This window comes from Falco punctatus (assembly GCF_963210335.1).
Source record: "Falco punctatus genome assembly, chromosome: 7".
Classification (NCBI taxonomy): Eukaryota; Metazoa; Chordata; class Aves; order Falconiformes; family Falconidae; genus Falco; species Falco punctatus.
In genome coordinates, this window is record NC_137587.1 from 1294312 (window position 1) to 1322223 (window position 27912).

A 27912-nucleotide genomic window follows, 5' to 3' on the forward strand; every position below is an offset into this window, starting at 1 on the left:
GAGAATTCAACGTTCATGTGTTCTGTTTCATGTGTTTGCATCCAGTGGTTTTTGTGTGCTTGTTTGTCGTGCATACAGGCACTTTCCAGGTGTATTCAGATACACATCCAGATGTGTTTCCCTACTACCTGCAAATGAAATAGCTCAGGACTGATTGGAGGGACTGCCCCCAACCATTTTCATTTAGGCTTAATCAATTTACCCATGGTCTGAAAGGAAGTTAGAAATGTTCCCAAGAATTTTTGTTTCTTTGCGGACACTCATACTGGTTTCTTCTGCTTTGATGTCCTTGCACTGATTTCACACTCGGGTGTTTTTTTGGGATTTTTTTTGTGACATTCTCATCTTCAGCATGAAGCTTAAGACAGGCTGAAACATCTTGGAAAGGAATGAATGAGGTAGGCCCCCTTGTCTTAAGATGTATCAGATCAGTGCTGGTATGGTCTAGTTATCAGTCATTTGGGTTTTCTACTACTCATTCCCTTCCATAAAGCTGTCTGGATGTAAGAGCTGGGGGATATTTTTCCAAGCACAATTTGTGGGTGTTAAGAATATCAGAATAGCCACAATAGTGTTGGCTATGCCAGCGTACTAGAATAATTCATAAAGTTGTCAGACCCTGAAGCTCATCCTGGCAGTAATGAGAGACAGTATTCTGAGGCCCTTTTCCTTGGGAGGAAAGAAATTCCTAATTCCACCACTTCTATTTTGGCACTGATCCTGAAGGGGTCCCTTAAGGAAAGAAAGGGCTCCTTATATTTAAGGGCTTACCCCCCTTAGCTGTTTTCCAGTTGGGCAGTGTGGTATAGTAGCCCAAAGACCTCCTCTCTAAACCTCACCTTGCTCTCTTGGAAGCCAAAAATAAAATAAAATTAAAAGCCAAGATAAGGAAGTATCCTTCTAGTCATAGTAATTCTTTGCAACATGACTGTCTTCTGTTTCATGTGTTCTGAGAACGGTGGCATCATCTGACTAACATCTCCACATTTTTTCTGTGTTGCTTTGCTGGAGGGGAAAGCGAATGAAAAATCTGAAATATAGGTGACCACTCTTCTGTTTGCAAAGTCAGTTTCCTACCAAAAGTGGACTGGTGCAATTCATAATCTTGGTTATGTTATTTTAGGCCATGAGCAAAACCTGCGTCGTGTTTTTTCAACCCAAAGGTGATTTTTTGCGATCCAAAATAAAAGTTCAGGTCTTGGCACAAATGACAGAAGTGCCTTTGATAATAAAGAAACAATTTGCCAAACAGTCATCCCTGACTTTTAGTCCATTCAGGAAGTCCTGAATACCAGGGTTCTCCCACCCACTGAGAGTCTGTTACGCAGAGTTCATTGCTCCCAGTTGCAGTTAGAAAAATGATTCTGCACCTCTTCCATTGTGCTGGCTGTGAGTTAAGGTATTCATACTAGAGAGTCACCTCTCAGGTGGCAAATATTTTGAACAGTGTGAACAGGCTTAGTCCTAATCCTTTCCATAAGATAAACACGCAGATTTTAGGAGACTGCCCAGACTCACCTTCCTCTGCAGGCTTGGCGCTCGTGCTACTCCAAAACAGCGAGCAAGGAAAACATCACTCTCTTTAATGTTCAGCTTACCATCAGGGCTCCGTACTTATTAAATTGTCTCGTTATTAAGATGACTGTTTGTGTTGGTGCTGTGACTCAAGTTAGCATCCTAGCCCTGCACACGCTGATTTCCTGATGACTGCTTCAAGTCTTACTTTTCTTTCCCCCTCAAGGTCCGTGGCAGTTCACAGCTTTTCTTTCCAACGGATCTTTCACCAGCCTCATACGTACTGTACCCTAGAAAGTGCCTTTCTTGCCATGCCGCTATGTGGTGGCCACGCTGACAAAGGACACCAGCTGTGATCTCTAAACCAGTCTCCACTTTTTGTTTGTCCCGTTGCTGTTGAGGAGGGACTTCCCCTTGGTCACTGCTGTCCTTCTCAGGGACGCTCTTCCCTCTGGCTGAGACCTTTCCTTTGTCTTTCTGATTTTTGACCTCCTCAGTCTGGAACAGGTGCCTGCCCGCCCCAGCACTGCCCTTGCCTTCAGTGCTGGCTGCATTGCTGCTGGCAGTCCGAGGTTGGGACTTGGCGCTGCCGTAAGTGCTGCCTCTCGCCGACACTCTCCAGTGCCTGGTCCGTGGCTGCGCACAGACCTGCTGGCACGTGGTGTGTCTGCGCCTGCGGCAGGGCCACGGCACGTGGCTCCAGGCACCTGCTCTGCCCCAGCGCTTCCCTTCTTTAAAATCCCCTGGGCCCGTCTTTTTTCCCTGGGGGCTGCAGCATGCTGTGTCCAAGGGGAGCAGTCCCAGTACTCTGGGCCCGCTGGTTTATGCTCTGTACTTGTAGTCGGGTGCGCTGGGAGGGTACAAAGCTACCTTCTAGCAGCTTCCTCATCGTCATGTGTCTTGTTGCCTTTTGGGCATCGGTTTCTCGTTTGGAGTATCTTCCTCCCTTGCAGCTACATCTGCATTTAGGACTAATGTAGCAAGGTCTGTAATTTATTTGTGGTGCTCTTTTTTGTCAGTTGTGGTAGACTGTGCAAAATATTCCTCCAATTTCTTAATTACAATTCATGTAAACATGTCTGCTTCTGAAGAGAGGCTGGAGTAGCCTGTAATTTAGATAATTTCTGGATTTAAAAGTTGTTTGTTTTTTTTTTTTTTTTTTTTTAAATCTATTCTGACTTTTCCAAGTGTAGGGTTGGGATTTAAAGAGATTGTGAACTGTCTTCTTGTTTGACAATTATGCTATTTGCATGTGTTACATTGTTCCATTTGTATCTTTAAATACGTGTGTGTTGACATATATAGACACAAAATTGGAAAGTTAGTCATTGTTATTAAACTTCAAACATCTCTCTCTCCTCTTTTATCCTTTCTTTCCATCCCTCTTCTCAATTCATGTATTTTGCTGTAGTCATAGCCTACCTTGCAGGATTCCTTCAGAAATCAGTAGATGTCTGATCCAGGGAGTCTCTATTCTAATTTTCAGCTTATGCACATTACTTCTTTATGTCTCTTTGTTAATTGTCATGATTGGGTTTCATTATCCTGGTTTTTCTCTTCCTTGACATAATTTCCATCCCTTTATCTTTATTCAATAAGTAGGTACGTCCTGGGCATTAGGCGGTTAGAGACCAGTGCAGATTAACTGGAAGCACTTTTCCTTGCAGTTAAGCTAGTGATGTACCTAGTCATAGTTCAGTGGATGTCATGTGAGCCCTTTTTCTTCCAGGTTTGCTAACTCCTTCACTGGAGGCCCTGCCAGTGCTGATAAAAACTCTGAATTTCCCTGGGCTGCACATAGAATTCTTTTTATAAAAATTCAGATTACTTCCCAAACATCCATTTCCTTCAAAGCCATTCTTTTTATGCCATGCCACTGCTAGACGGGGTCTGGTCCTTCATCTACATCTTTCATCTTCAGAATTATTCTTCAGAGCTACTGGTTGATGCTAAAGTTTTCCACAGCAAAATATAAACATGCTCTCCTTTTTTTTTTCTTTTCTTTATTTTTTTTTTTTTTCTGGTGAAGAGATGGCATGGAGAAAAAGAATCGGATGAGACTCAGAAGAACTTATAGGAGACACCAAGAATGAGCAGGGTGAAAAGTTCTTCTGCTCTTTTTATACAGACGGCAACCTGGGCTAGCAGAACAAACCCCAGGTAACACAGAGTGTTGGTAACACACTGGGAAATTTAATCCAGTGTCTTGATCATGAAGAATGCAAGGGGTGCTGCCAGAAGATGCAGTTTTGAATCTTGTACTCTTCTCCAACCCAGTTTTGCCACTGGAGGGCTGATCCAGGCAGCAGTCTTCTGCTGTCAGGTCAGAGATTTTTAGCACATGTTAAGAGGTACAAATTGAGCTCGTGACAAACCAGTTCACTGCATGGCACTTACAGTAGGATTCCTTTTGGCCAACTCAAGCCACTTAGTAGGTGAGCAGTTTAAACTAGTCTTCTAGACTCTTCCTGTAGTACTTTCCTCTCTCTATTAACTAGCTTAGATATAACACCTAAGTACTAGGTGGCTGAAGTTATAAATCTCACTCTTATGTATTTACCGGACAATTTATGGTAAGAAATACTTTAATGTCTTAACAGTACTCTTACACACCCCGCCTTTTCACAACTTATGCCTATGAAAACTAAATTTTGGCATGGAGCAATTGGAATCCGTTCTTCTGGAAAGGATTTTGGCAGATACCGAGAGGAGACTTGTGGCAGTACTTCCATAGTTTCCTGGCGGTATTGAAGAGAAATTGTAGAGGATGGAATCTTCCATGCGGCTCCATATAGCTACTGCCAAGGTGCTGGTGGTAGGCATACTTCTAGTGGAGTTTAGCAAAAAAATCCTGTATTCATAGTCTCATGAAAATATAATTTGAGAAAGATGGTCCTTTCTGACAAAGGAAACCCACAAAAATCTGATCTGTTAACTGGAAAGCTAAATTAAAGATTGCAATACTTGTGGTGTAAATGACATCTAGGATGAAGCAAGTTACTGTGAAAAATAGGCTGGGCATTAGGAGGAAAGTTAGCCATTTCTAAGGTTGGTATGAGCTGCATTTCCCTGATATTAAAATCAACAGCACGCCTGCTAATAACCTGTGCCTGGCACACAGGCTGTAATCAAGAGTACATACATTTCAGCGATCAGATCAGATTGTTAGAAATATGATGGCAAAGGGTCCTCTCGAAAAAGAAACAGAAAATGCAAAGGTTGTATGGTTCTGAAACCTGCTTTCCATGAACAGACCTAGAAGGTTCCTGTCAAAGTGCATCAGTTTATTATTATTATTTTCTATTCCGTGCAAAGCAGCTGAATGTCACTGTGGAAGCCAGGAGCTTGCAGCCCTAATGTTTCCTGGTCTATTCCCTGGAGACCTAGCAAGTTCTTTAATATCCGCACCCCACAGTGGATTGTAAAGAATGCAATAGCAACAAATAAACTAATGAATGCCATTAAAAAGAAAAATCCATGAAGGAAGGAAGGATGTGTTTTTGTACAGGTGCAGTCAAAAAGATCTCAGGAGTAATTTTCTGCCATGTTTTGGAAAGCTAATCAAGTATGTCCTTGTTAGAAAATCACCAGCTGCCAGCATGGTTTTAAATTGGTGGGTTTGTTGCAATTTCAGGGTGTTGGCAGACTGAAAAGAGTTCAGGAGCTGTAGGGAATGTTCGCATGGACAATGCCAGTATAGTCTCCAAAGAATAAGGTGGGTTTAAGACAACTTTTTATTCCATGAAATATTGTCTTTTTAACTGTATTCCTATTGTTAATTAAGCGAACGTACTACCATAATACAATTTTCTTATTGCCTTGCTCAAGGTTGTAATCAGGATCCAATATATCATTTGGTTCCCCTTTTACCCTTTTTAAACATCAAGAAAACACTCACCCTCTTTTCATACTAAGATACTTCCAATGATCTGAGACTTTCTAAAGTGAGTGTTGTGGCAGAAGTGCCACCAGCCAGTTTGTAAGGACTTTGGGGTTCAAGCAGTTGATTTTTGATCGTTTATACTTGAGGAGGTAGTGCTTTTACCTTCTTAAATTTACTGTAGGGTTTTTCCCCCTAGTAAATACAGAATCTACTGTTAACGGAACAATTTGCCTTTTCAGCATCGTTACTGAGCACCTAAATGGCCATGTCCTTATTCCCTCTCATGCTGTGTGCTGCCTAATACCCAGCCATGTGCATGCCAGGCTTGCAGGACTGAGGCAGCAGCGGTGTCATACAGCGTGGCACTGAGGAGCCTTTTCTTTTGGCCAACGCAGCCTATCCTTCCTATTTCTAATTTCCTATCAGCTTCCCTCGTATCTCAGGGGTTCTGGAAAGGTGTGTACCCAGGAGCTAATTACAGAGACAAATATGCCAGTTACTGGTTCACTGGGTATCTGTTAATAATTTGATACTTCTAACCTGGCTGAATGACCTCAGATTCTCTTTCTTCTCTATATTAGAGAACATCCATTCACTTCTTTTATTTCTGTACTGTGGTTATTTTATTGCTCATCTATACCCTTGTGGTTATCTGATATGTATCACTGTCATATGAGTATAAAAGCATCAACCATGACTTCTTAAAATCATTTGAGGAAGTTTTGTGCATACATCAGCAAAGAAAAGGGTGAGGGGTTAATAAAAAGTGTTGGTAGATTTGACAGATTTCACAGCTGTTACGTGTGTGAACAAATAGCTGTTGGAATGGTGTCAGCCGCTGAGGTGCACCACAGCACCAGGGGTCTGATCGCTACGGGCTGTGTAATGTAGAAGTGAATGTTAATTCCTAACCGATAGGAAGAGAATGAGTGTTGAATTCTGCTCTGCAGCAGGTCACCAAAAAAAAAGCTTTGAAGTGGCCAGGGATGGTTAGACAGCACCCCCTGTACTTTGTGACAGCAATGTTGCAAAGACAGATAAAAGTTTACATAGAAGCAACTGAATAAGAAGCAGAAAGACCTTAAAAGCAGGAGACAACAGGGCAGTGCATGTTAACATCTGAGCATGTTCATTCTTGGGTTACCATAATTACAGTTTTGTAAAGGAGGAGTTCAGACAGCACAGAACGGCTTTGATGTGATTGATTAAAGAAAAAAATTAAGTGATCTTTTTACTATTTTTCACAATGCTTGTGAAATGTGGTGATTTTGAAATTAACAGAAAGAACTGAATGGATGATAAGGTATGAACTGTTTTCCTCTGGGCGAGGGGAGATTCTTTAAGCGTTGGCAATAGCAACATGGGATTGTGGCCAGAGTGAGGAAAAAAGCTTTGGAGACTAATTGATAGGAGTTTGTTTATGGGTAGAAATCACACAGCAGTAAACACTCCGACCCCATTACAGATACTGTAGCAGCATCTACACTCCAGAAAACGAACATATGTTGCAAAAGGACTTGCTAAGAATAGAGATGGTAAGTTTTCTTGGAGGCGTGCTTGAAAACAGATAAGCTATTAAATAATGAAGGGGTTAACTCGAGTTTGAATTGTGGTGGTTGATCCCTCCCACAACGAACCTGTGTCTCAGTGATGGAAACAAGCAGTTTAAATAGAAAACGGCAGTACCCGTTTCTGGAGAAAATGGCACCATGAGAAACAAACTTATCAAACACAGAACTTGAAGAGAGTGTTATATGCAGCTGGCCAACCTTCCAAGCATAAACATGTCACATGCCTAGCACAATTAATTTGCTGAATATTTAATGACAGTATGACAGTATGATTGTGGGAAAACATAATACAGTATGCAATCAGAAGTTTCATATCTTAGCTTCAGTGCCCAAATTTTTACTCAGAAAAAGACGGAAACTTCTGAATTCTGTCAGTGTAGCTGTTGCCATTGTAAGTAAATACCAAGTTTAAGAAATACGTAGCCAATTCAGGAAGCTCCGTTAAATTCCTACCAATGCTAGTCCATAGTGGGTGTTAGTCTACTTGAAATAAACAGGAAAGGTTCCTTTTATTAGCTGTTACTCCAGTTTATTTGCAACTGAATTGGAGTAACTCCCATCCAACTGCATCTGGGTAAACTTTAATTTTCATAAATCAAGTGACATTCACACTGGAAAAGTTGAGGGCAAAATTTATACTCGCCTAATTCAGATGAGGCTTTCTCTGCTTCCCTCATTTTCTCAGGGGCAGCGAGAGGACGGTGGTCAAGAGGTTTGCGAACGTGCATGTGGGTGGTTTGGGGGGTGTGTGTGTTTATTTTCAGAGCTGCTGGTAGACTGTATGGGTTGTGGTAGGAGTGGAAAAGACTGGTTCACCTGTGAGTTCCAGCTCTGGAGATCCCAGCATCCTCTTACATGAAGTTGCTAGTGCCTGTCCTGTGCAGCCACTACCCCATTGAAAGGATGGGGGGAGCGCCCCGGCGTTGTCTCCTGTTCACACCAGCTGGTAATGTTTGTGTAACATTCACTGCTGCTCGTTGCACCATGGGCTCTTTTGACAGTGTCATCATCACTGAGGTTCTTTGTGGTGACACAGGCCAAGTTTTGAAAGGCAAATGCCAGAGTACTGTGGTTTTGTTGTTTTTAAATGCATTTAAAAGCTCTGGCTAAGGTAGCCAAAAGCATGCAACTTCAGAGAGAATTAGACTTACGCTGGCTATTTTTGGGATGCAGAAGTCTGTAAACTGTCCCTGGATTTCTGATGTAACAGGGTCCTTGAACCCCTGGGTAAGTGGAAGTCCATTCCAGTCCTGACACTTGAAATTTATTTTTGTTTTTAAAAGAAAAAATATAGTTATTAGGAAGCAGCGTTTGTCCTTACAATTCTGTTGAGTAGAAAAATATCTCCAGTTCACTTCTGAGTGTCTGGGAAGTGAAGGCACTTGTCTGTGGCTATATCCATGTAACAGTTTGGTCCTGAAACACTGGGATTCATCCCACCTAGGCTGTCCCAAAAGGATTCAATTCTGTCACTCATCCATGACTGGCAGATATGCAATGAACTGATGTCTAGAGGGACTTTCCTCCTCTCAGAGCCTATGCGGGGAGCTGCTCAACAGTGTCATTTGGACACCTGTCTATTTAGATAAGTCTCATTTTACTTACTAGTTTTCATTTTCTTAGCAAGCTACTCATTGTTTTGTGCCAGTAATTGCAGTCATCTGCATCAAAGCTTCCAAGGTGGCAAAGCACAAAAAGCCCCAAACCTAAGTCTTGTTCTCTCTTCCTTTAACCTCGAAGGAAGGAAACCTCCTTGTGTGTTACCCTACACAACGCGCAGAGTGTGGGCACAGTTGAAATGGTGGGAAACAATGCGGTTAACAGTTCCCTGCATGTAAATGAGAACTGGATAGGACATTTGGAAACTAGTAAGCAGGTGAAGTGCTATTCAGAGCTAGTACTGTGAGTTACCAACCTGGGCAATCGTGACCTTGGTTACGTGTTCGGGGTTTTGTATGCAAGATCAGGAGGAAGACGAATGGCATAATAGTAGTTTGTGTAACAGGCATGTGATAAAAGAAAGCAGCTTGCTGCCCTCTCTTAAAACTTGTTTAAGGGTTTAAAGCCAGCCTGGAATGTCATGTCCCGCGACAGCTGCTCCAAGACCACTGTGCTAGGTTGGAACCGAGGTGTAGCGTCAGATCGGAGGAAGACAGCCATCACTTTCAATCTCTTGGTAGGGGATTGATGAAAAGCAATTCTGTCTGTGTTAACCTTGATTTTATTTGATTAGCTGATGCATTCATTTGATGATTTCAGAATTTGATTATTTAAGACATTACCATTAACCCATTTGATTTATTGATCCAAATTCTTTGTGACCTAGACTTGGCTGTAGTTAGATTTTAATTTAGCAAATTTAAACCAGTTTTGGCCTACTGATATCTTGGTTCATAGTTAATATTTCCTTACTAGATTTTAGAAAGAAAATCTATGCAGAGTGCATAGATCTATGTTTTGTATATTCTTTGTTCTTTTAAATCCAGAAGCCTTGAGGGGAAAAAAATGTAGTTTTGCTTTGGTATTTGAAAGGTATTTGGTTATCTTTAAATTAAATCCTTTGTTTCCACATATTGCACAATACTTCAAGCAGCAGCAAAAGAATACCTTGTAAGTTGCGGTTTGCTCATGATAAGATCCAAAATTAACTAATAACAGGTAATTATCCACAAACTGCTAGTCGCTTATTTGGGCAAATCCCTTCAATACATAGTTCACACACATAAAACTAGGTCCTTACTGCACTTTGAACTGAGTGAGCAGAAATGTTTGTATAAATAGCAAAAGAAAAAACATCTAAACCCCCAATATTTAGCTTCACTGAAATATCATAATGTCATTCAAAATGACTCATCACAGTCACATATTCAAAGACCTGGTTGGAGGTCAAAAGCTTTTATATTTAACAGGCGCCTCCAGTGAAAGCTGGTTAATCCTGAAATGCTTGCAAGTGAATACAGGGTGCTAAGGAGGTAGAACAGAGGAAAAGCTACAATAATGTCAGCCCACGGGTGGGGGTGAAGACTGGATTTCAGTAGAGGTGAAAGGCTTCTGCAGATGAAGGTCTGTTCTGCAAAAAGCAGATATATGGAAAACAGGAGGACAGATATATGTCCCAGGAGGACACCTTGTCTCTCTATTGATTGAGGGTATGCAGGACACTGTTGAAAAACATTGGTGTGTCACTGATGCTAAAGCAGCCTTACAGCCTGATTTCTTCATGGCTTTTTGTCTGGTTTGGTGTTCATGCCAGACTTCTTAGGCTTACGCAATGGTGGTGTAACCTGCCAAGGCGAGGAGGAGTCAGGCGTGAGACTTAGAGCGGGTTCACTTGAGCAGCCAAGCCTGCTGCAAAAAACAGAGGACTATGGGGCTGACTGGGTCCCTTGGGTTATAGAATGCAGCCTGCCCCAGTCCCAGGCAGCCCTGTCATGGAAATTTAAATGAGAAGGGACCACAAAACATCCGCCCAGTGCTGGGAGTGCTGGAAACACAAAAAAAGCAAGAGCTGACTGTGATGCTAAAGTCTCAAATCTGTGGCAATGGAGCAGAGTTGTCTTATGGGTTTTCTGACCCAGGCCAAGTGTAGGAGCCGAGGATTAAGTCTGATCTCATTTCCATGTGCCAGTTGCATCATTCCACCTGAAAAAGGTAATTGCCTCATTAAATGGTAGCTTGAGTTGAATGTATCACAAAGGCTGCTGCAGTACTGCAGGAGTATCAGTCTAAAGTGGGTAACTGAACATGTGCTCTGTCTAATACTTGTGGGAGTAACAAAAAGTAATGGTATAAGTCCTTTTCTCTAGCCTGATCTTTCTAAACATCTGAAATCAATTTTGGACAGATTAAATAACAGTATCCCACATGCTAGGATTCTTCCTGTTTAATGGCATATGCTGAATGGAAATTACTTTGCTTAATTTCTAAAATGCTGGTTTTAAATTTTCCAAGCAAATTGTCCTATGTACGTACCAGTCCTACCAGAGAGGAAATGATGTACTAACGTGCAGCATGCCTGCTGCCCTGATTTTTCGAGGTAGTGAAGAAATTAGGTCATCCTTCCTTGCTCCTCTGTAGCTCAGTTATTAGACTAATATTTCTAAAGAAAGAGCAGTTAGGTTCTAACACCAGTAACAGTATTTCCCATGGATGTCTGCACTAATGGCATAACCCAATGAAAAGGTAAGATGTGTTTTGGGGGTATTTGCTGATCCCCTTCGTACGAGCTGCAAGTTCAGTTGGATGTTCACTGAACTGCCTTGTTCCTTCCCAGTCTCAAATAGCCACGTTACTGGGAACGGCAGAAGAAGCATGGGCAGAAGACATTTTATTCAGTCTTGGCTTATGTGTTGAATGTAAAAACTGTCAAGGCAGGTCATTTCTCCACAAAGTCTTAAGGACACCAAGAGATTGTGACTTTCCCCATTGAGTCGTAAGGCAGGGGCCTCGCTTGCTTGTGGTCCATCTGACGCTGGTGTGCAATTCATGAATGAAGCAGGTGTGTAGAAAGCTCCTCGTCATGGGCTCCAGGACCTGCTTTCATGGCCATTGCCTTGACTCCTCTGCTGATTCATAATAACAGAGCTTGCAAACTAGGTGGGAGGGGACACCTTTTTGAGAAGATATAGGATACAGGGTTGAGACTATTTTTCATTTCTTTCCTTTGCAACACCTGCTACCTTTCCCTGTCTCTGGAAAAAAACCCCAACTAATTGAGAAATAAAGCTTGTTAAGGTTTTCCCAGCTTGTTTGAAGGGTTTTGAGCTGAAGATGTAAAGCAATGGGTTTCACATACATATACATACATTAGAGAAAGTAACTAAAGTGTTTGTTGAGTGTGTAAAGTTTGTAAAGTGACTTTAAAAGCATGCTTAAGTAAAGGAAGAGAGAAAAGCCATCAATTAAAAACATTATGGCTTCAGAGAATGTGGACAGAATAAGGGCTGCTCTTTTCAGGAGGGGGAGAGCACTTCTTGGGCTATCAGACATGATGGACGTCCGCAGGAATTACAGACAGTGCCTTGAAGAAAGAATCAAATTGTCTGCTGAAGAAGGGGGTAAAATGTATATCCTTTAAAAAAATAACTACATTTTTCTGCCAAGAGATCAAGCAAGTAAATTGGCTTTAACATCTTTTTCTATTTATTACCTAAACGAAACTTTCACAACTGGGTGTAAAATTGGGAAACATTTTCTCATATGATCTAGGGGAGTGTATCCTGTATATTCCTTTTCCTTTTGTATTCCCAGGAGAGCATTTTCAGTACATAGTGTTGGGCAGATCCTAAATGTCTTTGGTTGTGATTTCAGTCAAGAAGAGAAATGTGATTTGCATGCAGATGATTTTTCCTAAGATTCCTGGTAATTCCTAAAATATCCTTTTCTCAGAAGTGGGGTAAAGTATCCCAGGCAAGAGCAAGTCTGTTACATTTCAGAAGTTCTTATCACCATCAAAACTCTTCTGCTCTCTTTCCCCCTGCACAGTTCTTCTGGGCTGTGCTATTCATACTCCTGCTTCCCTTATTACATTTAGCAGTGTCTATTTCCTATAAGGAAGTGTTGGAATTTCTGGCCCTTTGAGAAGAGCAGGTAGCTTCTTTGGAATGGACAAGAGCAAGAGGTAAGGAGAATATACAGTAGGAAAAGACAAAATTCTCTCCCCCTTGTATGTTTACGACTTCTAAAATATGATTTTGCAATATAAAATATAAAAACTTTTGGGAGTTCGGTCCTTTGATTATCCCTTGCCATTTCTACCTAGACTTTTGGTCCACTTTTTTTCTGCCTTTGCTTGTTTCCTTCACAGAAGGGAGCTTTTCCCTGTGTGGAGCCAGCAGCCGTCCTGCCCGGCGTGGGGAGCCCCGCAGCAGGCAGCGGGGCTGGTGGGGGTGCGGGGGCTGCTGCGAGGGGGGGCTGAGAGCGGCTGGGCAGCCCTGAGCTGTTACCTGCCCTCCCAGCGAGGCTTAGGCGGTAGTGACACATGTTCAAGGTCTGAGCTTCTGGCCATGAAAATGCCTTTTGGGGTTTTAAAAAATGATCGGTGAGGCTTTCCCAACTCCCCAAAAGGCATCGTGTTGGCACTAAAAAAGTCAGTTTTATCAGTTAGGGAAGAAGTGATTGCACGACTGAAATGAGTCTCTGCGTAACAGCACGTCTGCATGACTTTCTCTTTTGCACAAAGCAAACGTAACGAAGTCTCAGTCACTGGCATGTGCAGGCAGACACGGAGGCACGTGGGCAGGCATGCCCAGCGATCCCTCTGCGTGAAGGCTGCAGTAATGTGTGAACTGGGCCTGTCAGTATACACTCAGATCCCGTCTCCTCATGTGGAAACCCACCACAATTGTGGTGTGGTAAATTTTTCCCGTGTCAGTGGGTTTACTAAAGAGTGGTGGGTGGGGCTGCGGAGCAAAACGATTCTGAGGAAGTCAGTATTTATGGCAAAACACGAGTGCTGCTCCTTTAAAAAGGCATTGGTCTGTACTCTCTTACGTGGTTACCCCCAATCTAGCTACAGCCTTTGGCTGCTTGTGAATGAGAACCTACAGAAGTACCTTTGCTGCAATGTAGTAGTAAGTTTTGTTAAGTACCCTTTACCACCAACAGTCCTGTTAGGTTCTGTGGTTTCCAGGGGTACCCTATCTAGTCTTCTGCTTGGTAAAGCAGGAGCTGACAGCACAGCTTGTGACAGCTGAATATTCACTTTGGGAGCCCAGTGTTGTATTCTCAAAACAATAGGCACTACCTAAGGTTGATAGTTTACTTCTCAAAGTTCTTTTAAAAAAAAAATTAATATTAAAGTGCAATTTAGTTAGAATCATTTAGGCTAGAAAAGACCTCAAGTCCAAGTTGTGTCTCTTCTCTCCTAGCATATGTGTTTATTCCTCTTCTCTCCACGCAGCTTTATTTGCCGTGACATTTCTTCATTGTCTCTCATCTGAGAACGTGAGGTCTTCTGAGCCGGGGTTTTGCCTTGCTTTGCACTGGGTAGAGCCTGGTCCTATTTACCAGTGTTGTCTGTGTGGAATGTATTACTGGTCAGAGCTTCTGCCCGTACCTAAACTGTTAATAATCAATGGAAGAGCTGAAAATGTGACCCAGTTCTTCAGGTCGAGGGTTTCTCTCCCCACCCCTGAATTTCATAAAAGATGTTTCACACAGCTCTAAGAAACCACAGCCCCATATAGCTCAAAAAGAGATGGCCAGCAGCCAACTTTCAAATAAACACTCTCTGCTCTTTCATTAAAAGAAAACATTATCATAATATTAAATGACAAGTCAAATGGTGAAGGTATCTTTCCTTGTGTACAAGATATTACCCTTTGAAGTCATAGGGCCCAGAGTGGTTTGCAGATGAGGATGACCAGGCAGGAAAAAGTGAAAAAGTAAATAAAGCAGTAACAATGGTTGTTTTTCACATTCCTCTCTTGGTTATAGAAACACACGTGTTTGGATAGCAAGTTTCTTGTTACCCACAACTATTTATTTCCCTGAATTTTAATGCCTCTTACTCTTTATTTGTTGTCTGGGATATGCTACCTTTCTGGTATGCCTCTCCATGTTGACAAGAAGGCTAACATTGCAGCTGTAACTCTGTGAAATAGTTTGAAGTCAGATATTCTATTCAAGCTCTCAGTGCTATTGTGAGAAAGCGTAGGAAGCTTGCCAGTGAACTGAGCTGAGATAAAGGGGAAATTTCATGAAAGAACTGATAAAAGGCCAATTTTTGTCCTGGCCCTAGATAACAAGCTTGTTAGATGAAAGAGACTACTAACAACTAATCCTACTGATTGTTGCTATTTTTATTCCTTTTAAAACAATGCAAATAGAACTTGTCACTCACAGAGTAGCACACTAGCTATGCACAAATGGGTGGTCAAGAGAGGAAGCCAGGGAAGCGACCTGGCGAAGCGGCACGCGAGCTGCCCCCTGCCCCGCAAAAATTTCCTTTAGAATTTTTGGTTCTGAACTGTCTTTTAAAAATTCCAGACACTAAACTCTTCATGCAAATTGTACAGTTGCTACTGTTAAAGTTTGCTATTGACTGTCCCTTGCAAATCCTGATACTAGCTTCTGCTAGCTGGGTAACTGGGTGACACTCTTGGTAAAGGCTTTCTGTTCTGGTTTCCCAGAATGTTCATGTTTTAGTGACCTCCCAGTTCATTTGTCTTTAGGTGCAAAGACAGTAGCACAGGCAGTAACAGTTGTGTTCTCCTCTCTCTTCTGGCTCTGAATTGGTAAGTGATGAATGATAATGTTGCCATAACTATCAGGTCAAATTACTTGTCCAGCTCACTTACCTTGATATGTTTGAACTTTTCTTATTAATTAACCAAAATGTGAACTGTAACCATAGCTGTAGTAATCAAAATGCAGTTTACAATGTTTTGCTATGTTATTACCATGAAACTCCACTTCAGAAGAGTAATACTAGGAGCTCAATAATTATAGGTACCATTTCTGATCAGCTCTATACCAGCATCAGCCCCCGGATAACCAGGAATGTTGTGGTTCTAGCAGGTCTCCCTCGTTCTACACTGTGTGCTCTCTCCCTGCTGCTGAGCCCCTCTCTGCATGCTTTTGTCCAACAGGAGTATTTGTGCTATGTTAGAATAGGAGATTTGAGCCTCATTCTTACACTTCATACTCAGATTGGTACTTTAAATCACGTGTTGTGCTTCTGATATCAGACTGCATTTCGGTACTAGGAGGACAATAACTGGGAGCTTTTTCTGCTGCAAGAATGTTTGCTGCCTTTACAGAAGCTCTTCACGTACCGGCACAGCATTAGAAGCAGCCATGTAACATTAAGTATCCTTATATAATTGATGGTTTAACAGCATTTTCCACAGTCTCCTGGAAAAAAAATGAAACTAGTACCTCTGCACCTTCCCTCCCTTATTAACTACTCTGCTAAGTTGTATGGATGTTGTTTGGGTTTTTAAAGTTGTTTTTGGGGTGGGAATAGTTTCTTTCGTTGGTTTATTATTTTAACGATGATGTTGCAATACCTGTAAGTTTTCTTTTTGATAGATTTATTTAGACATTTCCTAATCCCTTGCTCCTCCTTGGGTTAAGATGAATGCTGTCTGTGGTTGGGAAGTGATGAATAGAGGTGAATAGAAGCAACTAACTAGGAGGCTCTTTCCCTCTTTTGCTTTTCTATACACTTTTTTTCTTCTTCCCTCTTTGTTTTTCATTAAAAGGAAGCTGAGAACAGAGCCTGTTTTAAAGAAAATGCGAGGATAGCCTGATCTTCTTAATAAAGCAGTCAATCATTAGTAAGGGTGTTGACAGTGAAGGAGCTAGAGGCAGTTCACAGTGTTTACTACTGATTCCACAAGGAGGGTTTTGTGATTTAGAAGAGAATATACAGTATGCCAAATAGCAGTGAATCACAAATAGTGTTCTTAAAGGTTTATATGGTCAGATGAAATGTGTACTTACTCTTTAGAAATGACGTTATGCGTATTAGACTGCCCTTTTTTGATTAAAAGTGACTTTTTCAGCTTCAAACACAGCACCTGATGCTTTCCCAAAGTGGTAGTTTCATTCTTTTCTCTGCTAAATTTCTCATTGCCACATCTTGGAAACAACATCGTATATTGAGCTGGATGTTTTATATATCCTCTATTTAATTTGATATCTGAGTGTTTTCTCATTATTAAAAATAGATCAGGTAAAATACATTTTTCTTCTTTCATTACTGGGCAGACTGTTGTGGAAATGGCTTTGTGTGCGAGTATTGCATTTGTGTGTGAGGACACAGTGCACAGCTGTGCATGCTTTTTAGGAAAAATTTCCTCACTGAAAGGATAGTCAAGCATTGGAACAGGCTGCCCGGGGAGGTGGTGGAATCACCATCCCTGGATGTGTTTAAAAAAAATACATAAATGTAGTGTGTAGGGACATGGTTTAATGGTGGCCTAAATGATTCTAAGATTCTATGCTCCCTTCAAGGTAAAACTGAGAAGCACTTTGCGTGTGGTTTGTGCCCGGGGCTCTGCATATTCGTATGGAAGCTGTCTGGGGGAGCATGGAAATTTTTAGGCATTTCTCTTCTGCTACCAGTATCCTCTCAGTGTGGCAGAATTCACAGTTAGTCATGTGCTTTTCAGCAGAGAGTGGATTTTGGTAGGTTTTAATGAAACTAGGAGATTACATTGCTTCCGATAGGAAATCACAAAAGGATGGAATTATCTGCCACGTATGGATTAGGTTTTGATCCTTCAGTAATGTCCTAACAGATTCTCACAGAAGCTGCATATTGGAGAAAAGCTTGTAGGATTCGATGGCCAAGAGTCTGAGAAAAAGAAATTGGTGGTGGCTGTGCTAGTCCTTCCTTCCCCTTGAGACGAGCTGCGAGGGTTGACCAGACAACAGTAACCAAGTCTTTGCATCACACTTTACCTCCATTTTGCTAAAAGCGCCTTCCCCAAGAGGTTGTTCCCATCATTTGCGGTGTTACACACAGTGAGTCAGAGGGCTAGTGGCCGAATGGGAACGGGAACGCCGCTCCTGAGCGTGTCTCTGCTGGGCACGATGCTGTGGCGTGAGAGCCTCTGTTTCTGCTGGGGAAGAGTTACCAGAGGAAGGTGTGCATCTAATAAAGCTCCTTTCAATGATGTATGGGGCATCCTTACGCTCGCTTATGCTACTGCGCAAGGGTTAGGTTCTCAAAAGGGAATCCTGAGATGATGAAGAGCTGTTGGCAGTCGTCATTGTGTCAAAAGTAGATCAAAGAAAAAAGAAGCGCAGGAAATATGTTTTGTACTTAGGTAGCCTCCGCGAGCAGAGCAGCCCTGAGGGATTCTTGGAGCAGTGCATACGTTTAGAGCATTCCTAAGGCTGTTCCTAGTAAAACAAGGGTGGAAAGGAACATTAAGTAATCTCAAAGATCAAGGGAGCTCAAGGACAGCTTAAAGTCACTTTTGCCCTCTCCACTGAAATCAAGTAATTGAAAAGATTTTTCTTTTTGCTAAATTGAATTCTACAGGATCAATTCCACATTCACTGTAATAATTCAATCAAAACCTGGATCTGAACACTATATTTCTTTCACTTTCCTGCTGGCACAGAATTTCTCTTTCACTGCAGTGTGTGGCATTGCCATGGCACCAGAGCTGAGGGCAGGGCGATGGCTCCTGCCACGGGCCACTCCAGCAGGGCCCCCCGGCCCGGCAGCTGCGCACTCCTGCAGGGCAGCGCTCTGGTGACTGTGGCTTCCATTTCTCTTCTGCCTACCTCTGTTGGTCACTCTGGGTGGTTCACAGAGGGGGTTTTGGCATCTTAGTGTACAATTTTGTTGAAAACTAAATATTCTGTCTCATGGGGAACAGACTTTGGAAATCTGGTTTCATTTCTAATTATGGTTAAGACTCAAAATCTTAACATTTTTCACAAACCAAATTGTTCCAAATTTATGCTTTGGCTTAATGAAAATGAGTCATTTAGTATGGCAAAGTCTGTTCTGAAAGTTTTAAAATATTTTCCTTCAGCTAGGTGTTTCACCATTTTACTGCACTAATGTTACAAACTCCGTAATCTGCTGGGTTCAGAGTAAAGAAGCATGTTCCAGCCTTAACAAAATGCTATATTAGTTTCCACGCGAATATTTGGAAGATTTTACTATTTCCCATTAAGTAATGGAACTGGCATTTTCATATAAAAACATGCGATGATGAAATAGTCACTGCTGAGCATTCTGCAGTGATCAGCGGTGAGGCTACAGGCAGTCTTTTCTGGGAGCCTTTCTCTTCCCCTTTCTGCCTCTGCACCTACAGGCTTTGTACCTTCCTTCACCTCCCCTTGTGACTAATTATGCCTGTCACATCTGCATGTGTGAATTCACACATACATACCTCCTTTTAAGCTGCAATTGAAAACCCCCATAATGAGATCTGTTCTGAAGGAATAAAACAATTGTATTGTTTTCCTCTAAATTTTTGCACAAAAGCACGACAGTTTTGAAGAGCCGTACCCTTGGAAAGCAAAATGTGTTTCCATCCCGTATTCCTTCTTGGTTCTTCTTTGGAGCTGCTTGAAAACCTCTATTAAGATTTGAACACATCTCCCTTAATTTTATTAATCTCTGAGTTACACATCTTAACGTTAGCCAGTCACCCCCGCTACGCTCCCTCTGTGGTGATGGTTCTTTGACACTTTGTTTTAAAACTGGTAGCTTAAGGTGCAACTTCACATCCCTTTCCTCTCATGACACAGCTTGAAAGGCTTGCATACTTACTCCCCCCGCAGCTTGTCACCCTTCTGGTTTTGACACTGTCACCGTTTGTGTAGCCCGACTGTAAACTAGATTGAGAATGTTGAAAGGTTAGCCTCCAAAATTTAACCAATGAGAAAGGAAAATTTTCCTTAAGAATGGATAGTGGGTTTATTGCAGAAAAGTGAGAATGTGTTTTAAGCTTTGAAAAGGGAATAAAATGTTGCAAATAACTAAAAAAAATATTTTTTTTTCACTTTTTGGTTCATTGAACACTTTTGTGAAAAACACACTTACACCTCTCAACTTATTTTAAACTTTTGTTTCCTCATTAATGGGTATGGAGAAGCAAGGAAAGAAAAGGTACAAGATGAAGAGTTCAGGATTTGGAATGCTACTGTCTCCAACACAGATGTGATATAAGCAATGAATGTGGTTTTCACATGCGATCACCCCAGGGTGATCACACCCAGGTGCTTTGAGATGCAAGTCTGTGCCTTGTGGTAATGACATTCTACCACGAAACCCAGAAGCTGATTGCTGGTGAAGCTGTAGGTTATGCGGACAGATCCCTCTTATTCAGAACCAACATTGGTACAACAGGGGTTAGCTGTCAGTATCGTGCCTGTACGCAGCTGGCAGAGATGGAGTAGGAGCCTCCGCTGCTATCAGCCACCCCAGCCTGGACAGAGAGGAGAAAGTACAAAGTGGAGCAGGATGGAGCTCCCTCAGACAGTGCCTCCCAAAGGTCCTTGGAAAGCCTTCAGACAGTTGCGTAGCATATGATTGACTCCTGGAAGCTTTAATAGAGGTGAGATAGAATGGAAAACCTGGCCCTTATTATCTGTGAGTAATAAGCAGTTAGTGTGATAAAAATAGACATATAAGTAATGAGCAGCTGTGCTATAAAAAGAGGAATCTTTCTAAGTTAATGTGGCAATATATGCACACGAGTATGTGCATGTATACACTACACAATTAGTAGATGGCATATTTCTGGATATCAAGAAATGTTTTTGGCATCCTATTGCTCAACTGTGATTAAAATAGTAATTCAGATCTATTTCAGTAGACGTACACGTACACTGAAAAATGAATAAGAAATTATAATTTGCAAGTTGCTATTCAAAAGCAGTATGCCAAGTTAGGGAAGTAGTATCAAGAGGAGAACCTGATAATTCCATCTTGTGTCTTATCTAACAGGTGAGTTTTGTGTGACAAAAGGGACGTGGCCGGGGCAGAGCTTTTCTGGGCGAGTTCTGCCAGACAGCTGTGGCGCGGCGGTGGCAGCCTGCAGCGGGCTGTATTTTGTGCCAGAGCTTGGAGTCTTTGGGTTTTGCCAGTGATTTTATTAGAAACAATGATCTGAGGCTTGAAAGGATGAGCACACACTCTACAAAGCATTGGAGGTGATAAAGGGTGCTTGGGCAACGTGCTTGAGAAACATGTCTGTCCAGGGAGGAACCGGCCGCTGGCGGGGGGAGCGAGGAGGCGAGGGGCAAAGCACAGCAGGTGGCATGGAAACTGCAGGTAATCCTTGGTCAGCCCAGTGAATATTATGACAGGGAGTTGCTCCGTGCCTGGTTATGAAAAGCTCCTCAGGCTGATCCACTTAGCACCCTTCGAGGAAGTTTCCTGTTAGCAAGTGGGCAAGGAGGTGGCGTTCTGTCTCCTGCGGATGGGATACCAGGTAGGATTGCAACAGCTGAGAGGGTCTCTCAGGTACAGAAGCAAGGACTGCCAGGTATGTACCATACCAGCATAAATGACTGGGTTTAATTTTGCAGAATAGAACTAATTTTTAGTTATCTTCTAATGGTGCCAAAGAAGGACATAGAAGGTACGTTCTTAGATGTCATTCACATTCTGCACATAAAACAATGTAAAAAGTTAGAAAAAATAAATAAATCTGTAAGTATTCTGCTAGCCAGGTACATTTTAGAAGTCTCGGCTCTATGGAACGCGTGTCTGTTCTGTGGGGAAAAGGGGCTGTACGGTTTGACTGGCCTCCAGGCCCCTGGGGAAGCAACCTCCTAGACTTGTCACGCCAGGCTTGTTCCGATGGTGTTAAATTAGCAGCCAAGGGAAATGATAGAAAAGCAAGAATAAAACTCGCTTGTTTAGCAGAGAGTCAAGGTGTCAAGAATAAAATTAATCAAGGCATCAAGAACTGAAAGAGGATTTAACTGTCTACTGCCAACGTGATGAGGCTGGCTATTAAAAAAAGTGGCAACGGAATGGAATTACTGATTTCTAAACCTAAACACTGATAAGCTGGAATTTCTTAGATGAGGAGGAAAGATTCCTGCGATTGGAATCAAAGGAAGAAGTAGGCTGGGAACAGCATCACGTAGCAAAAATGACATTTCCTCTTTTCCCAGCCATTGAACCAAATGATCTTGAAGGCCAAAGATAATTGATACCTAAAATAAATGTTAATGTGCTTGCTTATGACTGCTATAGACTGTCAAATCCACCTAAAGACCTGAATGAAATACTACCTACACTGTTGTGAGTAAGGGGAGGAAAAAAGCTGCTTCTTCCCTCTGATTTCCCCCCCCCCTCCCCTTTTTTTCTTTGTCTGTGCATGTGTGAAGCCTTCAATACCAGTGGCATACTGGGGGTTTCACTCTGCAGCAGGGGAGCATCTTTGCAAATGTTGAGCAGATGATGGTATCTGAATGCAAATCCTCATATTAGGGTATGTCTTAGACCTGTTCTCAGCAAATAATGAATTGGGGTAAGAACTGAGCTCAGAACTAAACCAGATGTTATACAAGTAGAGGTAACTGTGGCTTGGATCCACGCCTCGGTGTCACACTGCCTCAGCCGAGCGATGGGCTGTGGGCAGAAAAATGCAGGTAAAAATTGGGTGGTTTGTGTAAACAGCTAGAAAGCTGCAAAGCTATAGCTGAAAGGGGAGGCAATGTTGGTACAAAAATAAGGAAAAAAAGTACATTTGTTGCAGTAAAAGGAAACTGAAAAGTCAAAAGTTTGTTTAGCAATAGATGAAGGAAGCAAAAGAAATTAAGAAATTGGCAGCAGTGAAGTTAGGAAGTCTAAGGAAGTTTTCCAAGTGCATTAGTAGCAAAAACCTTGTAGCAAAGATATGAATCTGTTGTAGAGGTGTGGGGCAGGTTTGTCAATAACAGACAAAAGTAAAGAGAGTTCAATAAATATTTCTCTTCTAGGAAATAAACCCTCAATAACTGATGCTTCACTGTCACATAGAAGTTATGCAATAATTTTCGTAACAACACAAAGATGTAGTGAAAAAACAGTTATTAAAATGCCTAGTTTGTAAATCAACTGATCAAGACAGCTTGTGCTCAAGAATTTTGAAAGAACTAGCTAAAGAGCTTTAAAAGACATCTGTGTTGATTTTTTCAGTCAGTGTTGCAATATGGAAGAAATTCCGGAGAACTGGAAGAAAGTTAATGTTGCATTAGTATTTAAAAGGGGTAAATGGAATATGCTGGATGGCTGTACTTAATTACATGTGCTGACATACTCTCTACTCATGTGAAGAAGACAGCTTGGTAGTAAGAAGATTGCTGCCTTAACATCAGTCTGAATAAAAATACCAAAATACTTGATACAGGATCAAAGAACTAGGAAAGGGTTTATAATTACAGGTCAGCCTAAAGGACTTAGTTGAGAAGACTCCTTATTGCAGTGTCATTTTTTACAAATGAGTTTACAAGTTTGACAAAACTCATAGTGTGAACGTAGGACATTCTGACTTCGGTCATGTACTTACATTGGTAACTTGCTATTGGTAACTTGTTATGTGTGCTGGGCTGGTACAAATCGCTACGTCACATGTAGGTTTAAAATAGAAGCATAAATAGGAATCACCGATTAGCTCTGCCTGCAGGTTTCCTGTAAGGGTGAGTTCTGGGCTACGTGCTGTTTAACAGTTTGAGCAATAAGTCAGAAGATAACATAAAACCTGTACTGATGATCTGCTGATAACATGAAGATTAAGGTAGGGAAAAATAAGGCAGAGTCCAACTCACGAGTGCAATCAAACCAGCTATCTCAAAGGGGAATAATATAGATATGGAGGGTGGGAATACCTGTACTGGAAGGAAATATGCCAGAGAGATATTGATGTCACGGTGGATGATCAACTAAGTGGATTGATTTTGGCCAAAATGCCCGATGAGATTGTTGCACAGATGAACAGGGAGATCTCGGGAGGGAGCAGCGTGGCCGTTCTGCGCAGCATGGCATTAGCATGTGTGGATGTCTGCCTTTCAGCAAGCACCCTGAAAAAGTGGGGAGGTCTCTGAGATGATCCTAAAGTATCACCTTCTGTAATAAGCTCTGGAAAAACTGCATTTTGTCGTGTTGTTTTGCTTTTTGACTATTACCTGCGATCTACCTGGACAGAATACAAAGAGTAATGACATAAGCAAGGGATGTGGGGAGCAGCCAGATAATGAGAAAAGAATAAAAGAGTTTAATAGCAAGCGGCAGGAGATCACAGTGACATTTTCAGGGTGAAGGGTTAATAACTTAAAGCTGTAAATACTCATAAAGGAGAGAGATTATTCATTGAGCTGGAAGTGAAAGGTTTAGGAGTAATTGAAAAATACTAGGATAGGTATTAGACAAACAGTCTTCTTTTCGCCTAGTCTGACTTCCTGCCAGTCAGATCTATTAGTCTGTGGATCAATTTATCTTCTCAGAGAAGCAGTGAGAAATATCGAGTTGCTATTTTGGTATTAGATGGGGAAAAGCTCTGGAAAATGCTCTAAAGGAAATTCCTGTTTTGGCAGGAAGATGGCTTGGCTGACCTGGAATTGATTTCCCATCGTGAGTTCTATAAGTATTTTCTGTAATTTTCTTCTCTTCTGCAAAGTAACATCAGGATTCAGGAAAAAATTCAGCCCTGCAGGTGTACGAGTGCTTTTTTCTGTAAGATAATGAAAGAAATGGAATTACCTTCTGAGTGCTGGAGGCTTCTGGGTTTACTGTGTTCAATTACCGAAAAAGTGAGGGGTTTGTGCTGTACTGTTCAAAGATCCCGTAATTCTGCTATGGCAGTTTGAATATTGTTATGTTTACTGTTTCCTCCTGATCATTTTATGTTCCTTGATGGAAGACTTAGCTTAAAAGTCTTTCTTTCTCTGTCTTTTATATCTTTCCACTTAATTACTTAACTTTGATCAAGACAGATCACACAGCTGATAAGCAATAGTCTGTGTTGTTTCATGTTGAAATGCATGTCAGACAAGAACCGTGTACAAGCATGTACGAAAGGATGTGATGTGGGGTTACTGGAAGCATCTCTGGAGTTGCTAGTTTCAGAAGAAAGTGACAAAGTTTCTTTTAGTGACCGTGTGCACTAGATATTTAGTTTAATTAGAGGGGTTGAATGAGCCAGGTTGAAAAATGACTGAGCTCTAAAGTGAGGGCGTAGGCTGGCTGGAGTGCTGCAGAGCAGCCATGCAGGCTTCCCGCGTGGATTCGTCATGCTGTGAGTCCTCCTCTGCTCAGCCATAGCCAGAAATTTGTCACTGTGGGGAAATAAATGAATGGGGGCATGTTTCTGTGGCTGCCTACGCACAAATCCTTTGCCTGTGACTGAGCCTGGGATCTTCTGTCCAGGCGCGTTTTGCTGCTCGGCGAGCTGGCTGCGGTGACTGCTTGCCCCCTCGCCGGGCACTGGCCGAGTGGCACCTCCCAGCCTGGGCAGGGTTGTCACCAGGCCCTCAGGGAGCCCTCCTGGCTCCTTGGCAGGACTCTGTGGGTGTCACGGACAGTCTGTGCGTGGACAGTGTAATTAGCAGGTCATTCCATGCAGCACTCTTTGTGACAAAGCAATAATTAAGCTTAAATATATCTTAATACCAGACCAGCAAACTTCATAGACACGTGTCTCAACAGCACAAAAGCCTCTTGTACCGTGTTTGTCCCAGCCATCACCGATAGCAATGGATTTTATTTTTTCACACTAAAGCAGTAAATTCATGTTTCAAGTCGCTTAGGCCTCTGTTCATGGTCACACGCCATGGGAACTTGTGTCTGCTAGTGAGCAAGAAGAGGGACATCCCAATACTGTTCGTGTAATGGGGGGCGGGGGTTGGGGTGGGTGGAAACCAAATACTTTGATTAAGTTTTAGTTTTATCAGGAGGAATGTCTTCGGCAGAACTTCTGCCGTGGCTGTACTGTGTTTTGTGGGTCCCATGACATTCAGGGTATTTCCAAAACACACGAGCAGCTTGGAGCGTGTGAGATGGGTGGGTGGAACAGGCTTTACGGAGAGCCCTGAGGGAGGTAAATGCTGAAGCTACAGCGGTGCTCGGCGGAGATCGGGGAGTACCAAACCGAGCAACACCTCAACAGACACAGAACGTGAGCTGGGAGAAGCAGACTCAAGCTGTCAAAAGGTCTTGTTCTCTTTCCACAGCAGAATTTCTTTTAATACAGTTAATAGATTTGTTTGCAATGTAGGATCGCTTTTTAGCAATTGCATTTTTCATAAAGCTGGCCAAACTTTGACCAGCTAAGTGTCACGTAAGAATTCGCATTTTTTTTGAGGACTTCATCCCGTTATTTAAGATACCTTACTTAGCAGAGCAGTGTCAGCATCTTAGAAACAGTGCAGAATCAGCTTTTCCAACACTACGTATTTGAACACAGAGGCAGGACAAAACATCGTGTTTGCCAGTTGGTGTGTGGAGAGCGCAGGTCTGTCCTGGCATGGCACGTGTCTGCTGCAGCATGCCGCTGCTCTGTTCCGAAGTCATCCTTTCCTCGGAGCCCTGTGAAGACTGAGGGCTCTCTTGGACTGTAACAAAGGACAGGAGGATAGAGCAGCCTCATGCTATGAAACATTTCATAGCATTTTACTGGCTGTGTGATGCCCATTGTCGTACATACTAAAATGAAAATAATATTAGCAGTTTAAAATCAGACTAGATATTGCTGAAAAACTAGAAGCTGTGGTAAGTTTGTCAAAGTTGAACATATGTTCATGTTTTGGGGGCTTTTTTTTGTTTTCTTTTTCTAGATCCTTCTGTGTGTTTTCATAATATTGCTGTTCAAATTAGTTCTGCTGAGAATATTTTAGCTGCTACCGATGGCACGTATATACAACTCTGTCTCAACTGCAATTCATGTGAATAGGATTTCTGTCTCCTCTGACATGATTTCACATTTTTATATTGCTGAGTTCATCACTCACATGGCTGAGGGTTTGAAAGCAGTTCATTTTGCATCTCTCTGTCTGTGAACACCTTTTGAAAACAAATATGTTTGTTTTAGTCAACTTGTTTATGATTCCTAGAAAAGATCAGGGACAATCTTAAATTAAGATTACTGCGTGTTTAATTTAGGACTTGTATATTTTCACAGGTTCAATAAATAAGCCATTGTTGGTATGAGCTGTTTCAAAGAGAAGTCAGAAGGTACTGAATATGTAATTGTCAGAAGTACTATGGTGGATAATAATTTTGGTAAACTTGTTTTACTTTGAATAACAAAAATTTGATCCAGAACACCACCTCCATTTAAAACCAGCTAATCTTAGCATGCTGGATTTACCATTCATATCGGTGAAGTAGAAAACAATTTCTATGGCCTTTATATCTTCTGAGATTTTGGTCTTTTTTTCCAGCACAACCAAATGTTACATCAGGACTCTAAGATTTGATCTGAATAAAAATGCACGAATGTGTATGTATTTGTACCATAATTGTGATCAAATATCACAGTTATCAATGAAGGTTTTTATAGATATATGACAAAGGGACCCCTGAGATAGAGTGGTGCAGGGGGATTAGTAAAAAGGGTCTTGGAGAGAGTGTGTAATTCTAGATATGAGATACAGGAATGTTACCCGATTCCTTTGAAAATCCCAGCCTTCGTGCCTGGCAGTAAGGAAGAAATCTGTTCTCTGGAGGTGTGCCATGATGCAAAGGTTTCATTAGTGTTAGTTTCAGGTGCGGTGTTCTTGTGTGGTGAAGATGAGAGCGCTTATGCAGGTCCTCCCAAAGGACTGCTGATAAATCCATGTTGTGTAGATAACATATGTTTTACATTGAACTCTTCTTCTAGTTAATGTATCACAGCTTGGGTCAGAAGGGGCCTTTAAAGGTCATCTAGTTCCCATCCCCCACCATGGGCAGGGACATCTTTCACTAGACCAGCTTGCTCCAAGCCTCGTCCGACCTGAAGGCTTTAGATGATGGTTGTCGGCCAGCAGCTATGTATGCTGTTACTGCAAGGTGAGCACTACTGGAATATAAGGTGTCTCTTTCGAGGTTATTACTGGTAAAAATGGGAGTGGATAAATAACAGTAAAGAACACACTAGTAAATAAAATGTTTTGTTGTAGTTATGCCATGATAGGGCTATTCTGAAACATATCGGGACGGTACTGCACACACTGTACTGAGGGTGAGTGAGATATAACAGGGCTTTGTCAAATATATGTTCATGCTTAACAAGATAGGACCACAGTTTTTTCGAACAGAAACATCAAACCCTTTCTTTCCCTGTTCTTTTTGTTGTGTTGTAGTTGTCTCCTGTTCTGGATCACATGAAGAAAACTCTTCTTCACCAAATCCACCTCAGAAGCTCTCCCTAACAAAAAATAGGATTGTTTCATTGCATCAGCCTTCTAAACCAGGTACCACAAGTCCTCTTCCTTACATCATCCTGTTTTCTACTTCAGAATCTAGGTACAAGATAGATGCTGGCAGTCACAAGG

At 41.9% G+C, this 27912-nt stretch overlaps 1 protein-coding gene across 1 annotated transcript in view; it reads left to right on the forward strand.

Annotated features, from left to right (window-relative positions):
- Positions 1-5528: 5528 nt before the first annotated feature.
- LTK (leukocyte receptor tyrosine kinase) overlaps positions 5529-27912 on the forward strand; it is a 79497-nt gene continuing 57113 nt past the window's right edge. Inside the window, exon 1 of the mRNA XM_080396339.1 lies at positions 5529-27831. Within this exon, the coding sequence (XP_080252465.1) occupies positions 27633-27831 (199 nt within the window). The 5' untranslated portion in view covers positions 5529-27632. The remainder of the gene's footprint in view (positions 27832-27912) is intronic.